General features: G+C 41.5%; 1 protein-coding gene across 1 annotated transcript in view; it reads right to left on the bottom strand.

Annotated features, from left to right (window-relative positions):
• Nucleotides 1-384: 384 nt before the first annotated feature.
• The window catches only part of LOC101845284 (transmembrane protein 53-B), a 44128-nt gene continuing 32286 nt past the window's right edge, over nt 385-12226 (bottom strand). Inside the window, exon 5 of the mRNA XM_005111385.3 lies at nt 385-4340. Within this exon, the coding sequence (XP_005111442.1) occupies nt 4122-4340 (219 nt within the window). The 3' untranslated portion in view covers nt 385-4121. The remainder of the gene's footprint in view (nt 4341-12226) is intronic.

The raw sequence follows: 12226 nt of genomic DNA, 5'->3' as shown, positions 1-12226 counted from the left end.
GTTCAGTACACCCACAACATAAAACACACCAAGGCCTTCACATAAGAAGCAATGTGAGTTTTCCCTGTGAAGCCAATCAAAATACAACAAAAAAAAAGTGACAAATTGCGGGAACAAAATATTCTTTTAAAAACCATAACGACAAAATCCCAACCCACGGCTTCTTTACATTCGTAGTGAACAAGCAGCTAACATGAAAACCAATAGCAACAGCAGCAACGGAAGAGAACAGTCAAAAATGCTCAAGAAAACCATGTTTCAACATTTACAATCTTTCAACATTTTAACTCAATCAACAGTCAAAGACCGAATAACATTCAACTTTAATTTATATAACAAGAAAGTTTTTAAATCTTATAAAGATAAAACCGCAGACAAAGGATCAATTATATTCATCTTGTTTATCACATCTGTCAAGCTATTTCAACACATTTTATCCAATGCAGACAGTGTAAGAACCTGCAGTCACCATTACCATGCACTGTATGATGGAAATATTCAATTCCGTTTGTTTGATTGTCTGTTTGTTTGTTTGAATTAAAATAAAAACCACAATGGCCCAATAACCATCCGTTAGACTAGGGGCAAAAAGTAAGACCAACAGACAAAAACAATTGACGGAAAAAAAAAAATTCCTACGACCAATTAGTGCTGCCCTCCAACAACCTAAATTCTGTGACAAGGGGCAGAAGCTACACACTCCACCCAAGAGCCAAAACTTTTTTGGGGAAAAAAATACACGCTTCACTTCCCATATTATACCTGTAGATAGCTCCATATCTTTTGTCATGATTATTTTATTCTCATCACAAAAGTAAAGATTGTAAAAACCATAGAAAAAATGAAATGGTAATATGAACTTCACTAATTCAACCATCTCTGAATGAGCGCATACTGATTGAACATTTCCTGCTACCATCAACACAATTTTGATTATTTAAGAGAGAGGTGGGCGGCTTCTACTCTGCCTGCCTGGCCCATTCCACACACAGTGGGATACAGCAGTACAATGGGAAAACTCATTAAAATAATTCCCTCTAACAAGAATTGAACTCATATTTATAATGTATATATATATATATAAGTGAGGCGTGCTGACAAAATGAGTTACTTCACGCAATCCACAAATAGAGCAGTTGGCCAAAAATCAAAACTTGCGTCAAATTCGTAGATTTTCTACAGATGCCTTATTCTTTAAGTATAACATGCCTTTTAGTAATTCATACTTAAAATTGTCAAAACTTCACCTATAAGCGTGATGTATCTATTTCCATAGGACTCGAATCCGAGAAGTAACTCGTTTTGTCAGCATGCCTCACATATATCTCTTGTGCTCAACATCAAAAAAGTTTACCAGATGCACCAGAGACTCTGGGGTCAGACTCTTCATCCGACATTAAAAACCTCCACAGTTCTGGGAGGGGAAATGTTATTCATCAGCCAGCTGTTCAAATGTAATAAGCCTAAAATTTTTACAAATTTCTTCATAATAGTTTCTTTAACTTTGGTATTGGTTGCACCTGCTAGAGTTTAGTTTCAGTAAGAGTTTTACTGCACTTGTAACACAATAAGGTCATATAAGTGCCGAAGACTAGAGGTGTTACAAGAGAGTAACAAACATAAAAAAGGGAGGAGAGATCAGGACGATAGATGTTTGATAGAAAAAAAGGAGCAGACCACACCATAGCATCCGCCAACCTCCCACACCTGCTAAGAGAAATATTGTTTCGAAACTAAAACTTGAAATGTTGAAAAAAGTGGGAAAAGATATAATAATATAGATTAGATCTAGATGAAAGTTTTTTTGGGTCTTTTTTCTTAAAATGTTTTCTCTCTCCTGAAAAATGTTGCTTTCTTGCAGGGCTTAAACTAGTTGAACAGCTTGCTGACAAATTCACACAATACAAACATCACAATCAGAGTGTTCATTACATCACCGACAACACATGACAGACACAGTCCTCGGACTCTGAAACCAGTAACATGGTGACAATAGTCATGGATTGATGAACTGGGCCGTAGTCCTTATTCCCTGAGCTCAAGCTTAGAATCATTCACACACACAAACACACACACACACACACACACACACACACACATGCACGCACGCACACACACACACCTATATATAGACACACAGAGATGCACACACTCACAGACACTGGCACACATACACACCCACACAAAGAAGTGATAGATACATGAGATACACAAACCCTACCCATGACAGAACACCCACTCACACACACTCAGACATATCAACACACACAAACACACACACACACACACTCACTCACACACACACACCCACACAAACTCTACCAATAGCAGCACAACAGCAACAACACATGAACCAGCACCAATAAATAACAACTTCATAATTCTCCCACACTCTCTTCTAAAAACATTGTTATTGGATGAAACATAACGTACTGGGACGACAAAATATATAAATCTGGAGCACACACATTTTGTCCACATTAAGTAAGGGCACCGTAACCAAAGCAACGATGCCAGAAGCTAAAAACAATAGCCAGCAATAAACACGGGCTAAACTCTTCATCTCTGAGGGGGATAAACCCACTATGCCAGGGCCCTTTTTTGGTACTAAATCGAAAAATGACAAAAACATCATTAAATTGATCATTAAATCAATATAAGTGAACCTATTTTAATAGTTCTTCATCGAATGAATGAAGTGCCGATAAAAGAGACCTGTTTTCGGCAATTTCTGAAAAGTAATTTGATGTCGAAGTTATCGTAAAGGAATGTGCCGAGCCGCTGCCAGCAACTCACCGGCACAGCTGTTCTGACCATGAGCCGCTGTGAGCGCTTGCCGGAGACAAAGAGTTAAAGTAGTGTAGACACAATATGTGTCATAATATCTGATGCCCTCCCACATTTGGCAAAACCATTAATAACATGGGGGGATTGGGGGAACCATTCTTCCCAGATATAATATCCAAACTCGTATCACTTCATTTCAAAAGCATTCACTTGAAAAGGTAAAGAACTAAACAAGTTCATTTTTCTGGAAACGTGACGACACTGAAGACCATTTTTCAGGGCAGAGGGTCAAAATTTGTTCCACAATAAAATGACAGCTAAAAATTTGAAAGAATGTTGAATGCTTTGTTAGAGAAGTTTTTTTTTAAAATAAGTGCGGAGAGAAAAAAAAAAACATCCCTTCCATCAGCAACCTGGAACAAGTAAAATCCATTGCCACGCTAAGCAGTTCTAGCTTCATTATATTTGGCAAAAGACGTCCTATAGAAACACACTTCTGGCACTCGATTTCACAAACTCACACGCAAAAGAAAGCGATAAAACAACAATCATTGCACCACGGATGGCGTAAAAGAAATACACGTAACGCCTGATAGAAAATATGCTTGACACAGCATATGTGAAACAAAATGCTCAGTTCAGCCAAAATTATCCATAGCGAATTTCTCTAAACTTAGCTTTACCCTAATGACGATGAAGGAGTGAGAAAATTTTGCTTCTTGTAAGAAGAAAAAAAATGCAAACATCTCACTACGTCACTTAACCTCCAGAAAAAAAAACTATGAAAAAAAAAAAAGTGCATACATATTCCGAAAAGAATATCAGTCTAATGTATCATCCAGTATTTATGTCAATGCCATTCTGCTCTTGCTCAAATGAAAATGTTGCAATAGTCTCTCTCATTTTCTCTTTCTCTCTCTCTCTGCAAGTGTACATGAGTGTGTGTGTGTGTGTGTGTGTGTGTGTGTGTGTGTGTGTGTGTGTGTGTGTGTGTGTGTGTGTGTGTGTGTGTGTGTGCGTGTGTGAGCGTGTCTGCATACATATGGGCAAGCCCCACACAGTGAGGTGAAGAAACACCTCACCCCTCACACAAACTTAAATAATATAATCATATTGCGCACACACACACACACTCTTCAAGCTCCATCCATTAACCCCTAAACATTTTCAGGCTTAAAAAGAGAGGTGGGGGGCACAGGGTGAGGAGAACAAAATTTCTCTTCTCAAACTCAAGCTACTCATTAACTCCACCCCACCCCCCCTCCCCCATCCTTCTCTCCCTCTCCCCCTTTCCCTCCCCCCACACACAGACATAACAATAAATGATGAATAAATCAAATCCTCTGCTGGATCTCTTCTTTGGCCTTGGTCTTCCCCTCCTCCGGGATCTTGCTGTCCTTCTGCTCGGGCTGCGACAGTCGGATGCTGTCCAGGAAGCCCAGCACGGCCTCCACATACTCGTCAGGGTGCCGGTGGAAGTGGCTGACGTGGGGCGAGCTCTCCCAGCACCGACTCATCACCGGGATGCCGGCCGCCTTCCACTTTTTGATCACCTGCCCAGAGGGAGAGGGACGGAGTGTGGTTATGAGAAGCGCTTTAAAAAAGCAGGGAGATATAAATATATATTTATATAAAGAGAGAGAGAGAGAGATAGAGAGGAGAGGAGTATGGTTAACAGAAGCGCTTTAAATATACAGAGAGAGAGAGAGAGAGAGAGAGAGAGAGAGAGAGAGAGAGAGAGAGAGAGAGAGAGAGAGAGAGAGAGGAGTATGGTTAAGAGAAGAACGCTAAAATGCAGAAAGAGAGGAAAGAGAGAGAGGAGAGAGAGAGAGAGAGAGAGAGAGAGAGAGAGAGAGAGAGAGAGAGAGAGAGAGAGAGAGAGAGGGAAGGAGTATGGATAAGAGAAGCACTTTCAGAAGCAGAAAGAGAGAGAAAGAGAGTGTGTGTGTGAGAGAGAGAGAGAGAGAGAGAGAGAGAAAGAGAGTGAGTGAGAGAGAAAGAGAGTGTGAGAGAGAGAGAGAAAAGAGAGAGGAGTACAGTTTAAAGATAGCACACACACGCAAACATATATGCACACACACACATGGGCGCACGCACGTGAGTGCACACACATGCACCCCCCCCCCCCCCCCCACACACACACATAGAGAGACACTCGCACAATTATACACTACATCTATTAAGTAAAGAGAAACATATTTACACAATAAGTCATTTAATATTGGGGGGGGGGGGGGAACAAGATGGTTAGTCAGAAACAACATAGGAGAAAGGACTAGAGGCAACCCCCCCCCCACCCCCCACCCCCCACCCTTTCCCAAATTTTAAAAAAAAATTTTTAAATAAAAAACAGAGACCACGTTTGAGGTCAAGAGAGGCACATTGCCACAGCAGTTATCGTTCATTCTCTTTATTCAGTCACACACTCAAATAAAAGATTATGATGATTGTTTATTCAGTACAAAGAGGGCAAATCAGTGCAACGGTCATTTAGTGAGTAAAGTACATAATTTGCCTTCCAATCACCAGCAGGTGAAGACAGACAGCTAGACAGACATCCAGCCAGACAGACAGACAGGCAGACAGGCTGACAGACAGATAGACAGACAGCTAGACATACAGACAGACAGACAGACAGCTAGACAGACAGCTAGACATACAGACAGACAGCTAGACTGCAGACAGACTTCTAATCTTTTCTTAACTTCTCTTGCAAGCATGGCAAGTGTTTTAGTGCCTGCAAAATGGCAGCTTGCACGGCATGCTTCCCATGAAGTAGACATTCTTTCGGAATGCTATCAGGTCTTTTTAGTTTTAGTAAGTGTTTTACGGCATTTGCAACACAATACGGTCATATAAGTGCCGAAGATTAGAGGTGTCACGAAAAGGAGGAAGAGAGACAAGGACGATAGATGTTCGATAGGAAAAAAGAAGCAAACCACACCAGGGCACCCGCCAACCACCCACTCTATCAGGTCTGCTGGGGTAATAGTATAGATGGTAAAGTGCATAGAGCTTGCTGCTGAGCAGGATTAGCACCACACAAATGTTATTAATTATTAATCTGCCTCGGTTAAAATCATGTCGGTGCGAAGCATTAAGAGTTAAGCCCAATATACTACCAAAAAACAAAACAAAAATCAGAAAAAGAGAAAACGGAGCGGACAATGAATCATCCACCCTCCTTTAGGCCTTTTTTTTTTTTTTTTTTTTGCATTTTACACAAAGACACAATTTAGATCATTTAGGAGGCAGGCTTCCAACCCTGTCTTTCAGTACCAACCAGGGCGGAGAGATATACAACATCCCAGCAAAAAGAACTAGATCTAGATACTCCATAAAACTTTCACCCCCATCGTAAATCAAACTCTGAATCTCATGCGAGCGACAACGAAGCGCCTCGCCGCTACACCTAAGATTAACCCTGTCCATACGCCCTTGAATTCTTCACATTTTAGAGTACTTCTAGTACGAAGATCTCTTCGAAACTTTCAGTATTTCTAAAAAAAAAATAAATCATTTTAACAGACTGCTATGCAAAGCGTACGGATCGGATTAACGAGTAAATTTCCTTTTTGGAAAGTGGCGGCAGAGTTCCTCACGTCGCATGGATACGATAGTAAAGCACGACGTGCCGATAGGGTTAAGTGGTGGCACAGAGTTCCCCACGTCGTAGGGATACGATAGTAAAACACGACGTACGAACAGGGTTAAAATATTGGTAATCTTGGCCTTGAGAACTGTCCTGATTAGCACGTTCACTGACCAGAGACATAACGTCACTGAAATCACTGATCCCTCTGGCAAGGTCGTCGTAGGGCGCGCGGACAGCTGTTACATACATTAAGCGTGCGGCCACTATCACGGGTCATCACCGGTCAGACTAGGGTAGGAATCAGGGGTCACGCAACTAGAGGCTAAAGGTCACGGCCTGGTGGGCACAATAATCTTACAACGGATGACATTTGAAGACTTTTGATGAAATATCTTCTTTTTTTTTCAGATGAGTTGCGGGAAGTATACACTCTCTCTCTCTCTCTCTCTCTCCCTCTCCCTCTCTCTCTCCCTCCCTGCCTGCCTGCCTGCCTGCCTGCCTGCCTGCCTGCCTGCCTGTCTGTCTGCCTGCCTGCCTGCCTGCCTGCCTGCCTGCCTGCCTGCCTGCCTGCCTGCCTGCCTGCCTGCCTGCCTGCCTGCCTGCCTATTTACTATCTATATATCTATCTATCTCCCAAGAAGGTTGTTTGCCCCAAACGTCAGCAGGTGCAATACTCTTGAGATGATCCATTTCTACAACATTCTTCCAGATTTTACCTTATTAAGTCCCTCTACAATTAGCATTGTCCCACAAACCAGTACGGTTTTCTTTATTTGAAATTTGAAATTAAAACTACAGGCAAACAGCATGCACAGGCTACAATGAAACACGTATACAAATTCATGTTTGTTTTAGTAAGTACGCGCGCGCTTTTTTTTTCCTTTTTTTTTTATATAGTAGAGGGTTTTACGGCGCTCGCAACTGCATAAGGTCATATGAGCGCCAAGGGGTGGGTGTCAACAGAGAAGTCTCTACAGGGAATCAGACTTAGACTGCTCACCTCTCTAGCTTCAACAGCACAAGGTCTGCTCCGACTATCAAGGCACCCCAAAATAGCAGGTCACAAGAGAGTGACAAACGTACAAAACAAGTAGGGGAAAATGACAATAGTAAGGATCAGGAAAGAAAAAGCAGCAGTTCCCTGTTGTAGATCAGGCACAGTAAGTTATGAGCGTGACATGAGTCAGCCCATTTACAATTCTACTATGCTTGAACGAGAAATGTCCCCCCTTTGGGAATGGCCTAAAGACACTACAGTCAGTGGCACTGCCCCGGCGGGTGTACGCGCTTTAAGGAACCTGCAACACAATTACGTCACATAAATACGAGCCGAAGATTAGAGGTGTTACAAGAGCAGTTGTGACATGCAAATCAATAATATTATCCACGAACTGTTACTAGAAAGCAACATACAGTACAACGAAAAGGAGGAGGGGAGATAACGACGATAGACGCGAGACAGGAGGGGAGGAGCAATTTAAACCACACCAGAGCACACGCCAACACTCACCAAATTCATGTTTTCAATTAATTGAGTAACATGGTTCGAAATGTGAGGCAACATCACCTCTTATAAGACCTGCTGCTTATCACTCATATTACTATTATTATTGTCATAATCATCATATTACTATTATTATTATTATTACTAATATTTGTATCACTATTATTATTAATATTATTATTATATTAATATACTTGGCGTTAAAAAAAAAACCAGACACCCCTTTTTTTTAGTGTTTTTTGTATTGAAAGACTGATTTTAAATAGAAACAATCTCTCTATAAGGAAAGTTTGAACATTTTACAAATCAATTACACAAAGAACAATTTTTTTTAATGAACTTTATTTCCTGAAATTTGATCTTTTAATTGTAGGCCCTAAAATGAGAAGTCACAGTTAATACAGCGTATAACTGCCGTGGGCATTGGCGACTTCTGTGCACCTCTGCGCATGCTTCGCACAAGTCTTTGTATGGGATGCTGTGGAATGTTGTTCCATAATTATGTTTGTAAGTGCTGTACGTAGCTGATCCAACGTGACCGGCTGAGGTCTAAGGCGTCGGGGCACAGTCGGGACACTTATGGTTCTCCGTCTCTTCTACTCCCTGGCTGTCTTGGTAGGTGCAAGACCCGAATGTACCGGTCATGGGCTGGTGTTGTAGCTCTAGGACGACCCGTCCGGGGACCATCCTGCACGGATCCAGCCGTCTGCAAACGATTCATTAGTCGATATATCGTGTCTCTTGTCACATTGAAGGTCCTTGCAACATTCGCTACTGGCGTATTGGCCCTCAGCATACCAACTGCCTGATTGCGCTCTTCGTTCGTTAAACGCGGAATGCTGTATCTTTAGATTTAGATGTTTTGAAATGAAACTTTTAACGTTTTATTCTTGGCTACAGATAAAAGATGTGTTAAACCCATAAAATAAAATAAAAAACCCAAAAAACGTTCGAGAAAAATGACAAAACACGGTTTTTAACAAAACAAGACCTGAGCTTTATTAACTGGGCACCTGATCATAAATGCAGGCTGATCAGGAGCGTCAAGTGTTCACAATCACATGTGGAAAATTTCAGCTCAATGGGTTTTCAACTTTTCATGAAATACGCAATTAAAATGTGTCTGGTTTTTATTGACGCTAAGTGTATTATTATTATCATTATTATTATCATCATCATTATTATTATTTTCATTATTATTATTACGTAGCCACTACGTCTTTAAAAAGCTAAAAAGGAAACCTTCTGTAAAAAATATAATTGGTCGTGTGTAACCTGTCGCGGCTTACGTCATCGCACGAAGGATGCCACACGCTGACGGTTCGCTGATGTGCGCGGGAAGTCATGGTCAGTGAGCTACAGCTTCATTAAGTTCAAGAACCAGTGACTTTAACTTTAATCATAGATAAATCAGTGCGTGGACTGACCAAGTGGTGACTGCCATACGACCTTTTTGAGACAAACACCATTTACCATTTAAATAAGAGGCAGACAGCGACTTTAATCATAGATAAATCAGTGCGTGGGTGGACTGACCGGTGGTCCCTGTCATACGACCTTTTTGAGACAAACACCATTTACCATTTAATTAAGTCGCAGACAGTAGCTTTAATTATATGTAGATAAGTCAGTGCTTGCACTGACCGGTGGTCACTGTCATACGACCTTTTTGAGACAATACAATTACACCAATTACAATTAAATCAAGGGGCAGACTGAGGCTTGGTAGGGGGGGGGGGGGGGGTGTCGTGGCCAAGAGGTAAGGTGTTCGCCCGCCTCTCATTCAATAGGTCCCAGGTTCGAATACGGAAAGCGAAGAAAATGTTTCTTCCTTAAAATTCCTTTCCTGCTCTCTAATAGATGTAATGTTCTGTCGTCTGCTTTCGTTTCTACTTTCTATCCCCATCCCCTTTGTCCCGTCTGGGCTCCTGACTCTTTCTTCAGCCTTTCTACTGTTACTCCTTGGCTCCTTCTTACGGCTGTCTTTCAGCCAAACCCCTGATCTTCTGGTAGGAAAGATCTACACCTAGCCTTCACGGACAAGGGCGAAAAATATCGGACGTCCCGTGTGAAAGTTGTGCACGTTAAAGATCCCTTGGTGGTCCAAAATCGATAAGAAAAGATATTATTGAAATGTAGGAATAGTTTTTCTAAACACGACTCAAGCCTGTAAAGAGAGAGACAGACAGACAGACATAGAGAGACAGAGACAAACAGAGAGAGGGGGAGGAAGGGCGAGAACGAGAGAGAGAGAGAGAGAGAGAGAGAGAGAGAGAGAGAGGGGGGGGGGGAGAGACATAGGGAGAGAAAGAGAGAGAGGGGAAGTCAGCTCACTTGGTATCTAGTGAGTACCATTATCTCAGCTGTCTATCATGAGGGGAGACGGCGTGGGTGACCCAGATCCATATTCCAAGATGGGCTCCTGTCTGAGCCTGTTCTTGAACCTTGGGCTGGGCGGCCTACTTGGCTTCATCCTATCGGAGATGTGGGGGGTTTATTTGGTATTTATTTATTTATTTATTTACTTATTTATATATTTATTTATATTTATCTATTAATATTATTCTTTTTTTTTTTGGGTAATGAGAAACACATCGGAACGATAACGGCCATTTAGTGCAGGAAAAAGGCAAGAAAGACAGACAGAAACACCGAAGGAAACAGTGTGGGGGGGAGGGGGGGGGGGGAGAGGAGTCCTCCAAACATCCACAAGGGGTAAAAGATAATAAATAAATTCTGAAGTACCGCCTCTTGAATAAGTAACAGTGTTGTTTCAGCTCAGCTTTCGGAAGTTTAACGTCACGGCAACACAATAAGGTCAAATAGGTGGCGGAGATTTATGGACTTACTAAAGAGTATCATACAGATAAAAGAAGGAGGAGAAATACTAACGATAAATATTGTGTTTGAAAGGAGAGAAAGAGAAATGTTTGAAAGGAAAGAAAGAGCAAACCACACTAGAACACAAGCTAACCAACTACATAAGGTTGAAAGCCAAGTACGGCCTTTAACATTCAATACCAAATTCATCATACATAAGACTATACCAGCCATCACAATCGCCGTCTTCCAGCATAGTATATTACTATTCTATTTGAGGGTGGTTGGCGGGTGCTCTGATGTGGTTTGCTTCTTCTTTCCTATCAAACACCTATCTTCCTTATCTCCCCTTCTTTTTTATGTTTGTTACTCTCTTGTAAAACCTCTAATCTTCTGGCGCTCATATGACCTTATGTAGTTGCGAACGCCGTAAAACCTCTACTAAAACTATTCTGTTTCGCGCACTTGTCGATACAGAAAGCTTCCCTAGGTATTTTAATCCCTGCATATCAACAGGCGGTCGCGTCTGCAGCTGCTGCTGTTGATGGGGTTACATCAAGGAGATTCAAAACTCCTTGGGTTACATTCAACTTTCCTTCGGGCTTCACAGTTCACAGACGACGTCTACATCTAGGTAGTATTGCTATACACAGCTGGTGTTACGCACGGGGAATTGAAATAAGGGCGATCCGAGAAGCCTGCATTCATTTACAAGTATAGTTTTATGCATGTACTTCTTAAGCGAGGCAACTTTTCAAACTCCTACCCACGCGCCAGTTCGAGAAATGAGAATAATAATTTATAAAGTAGGTGTTTTTTGTTTTAGTAGAGGTTTTACGGCGCTCGCAATTGCATAAGGTAATATGAGCGCCAGAAGATTAGAGGTGTCACAAGAGAGTAGCAAAACATTTTAAAAAAGAAAAAGGGGAGATAAGGACGATTGATGTTTGATAGGAAAGAAGAAGTAAACCACACCAGAGCACCCGCCAACCACCCACAAAGTAGGGGTGGGTGAGTTATTACGTATAATGTGCCACACTGGTGACCAAGAGCGAAAATATTGCGTTGATTATACTGATAGATGACAACAGATCATACGACAATACTTCAAAGCTAAATGATGACTGGAGACCATAAAACAATATGGGTACTAGTTTTAGTAGGAGTTTTACGGCAGCTGCAGCACAATAAGGTCATATAAGTGGCGAAGATTAGAGGTGTTACAAGAGAGTAACAAATACAAAAATGAAGGAGGAGAGATAAGGACGATAGGAAAGAAGGAGCAAACCACACCAGAGAAGCCGCCAACCACCCACTAGCGCACGTGTGCTGTACGGAGGGTGGATTATATACATGTACAATTTCGCAATAAGATTTTTTAAAGGGCATTTGAACCGTCTAAAATGTACTTCTAAGGTATCATTAGAATAATATAATTTCAGATAATAAAGCGTCTATTTTATCTACTGATCTCTATTTCCAAACTCTCACTGATCTCATCCCCCCCCCTCTCTCTCTCT

This window comes from Aplysia californica, unplaced genomic scaffold, assembly GCF_000002075.1.
Source record: "Aplysia californica isolate F4 #8 unplaced genomic scaffold, AplCal3.0 scaffold01052, whole genome shotgun sequence".
Lineage (NCBI taxonomy): Eukaryota > Metazoa > Mollusca > Gastropoda > Aplysiida > Aplysiidae > Aplysia > Aplysia californica.
This window is presented reverse-complemented; position numbering and strand designations above follow the sequence as displayed.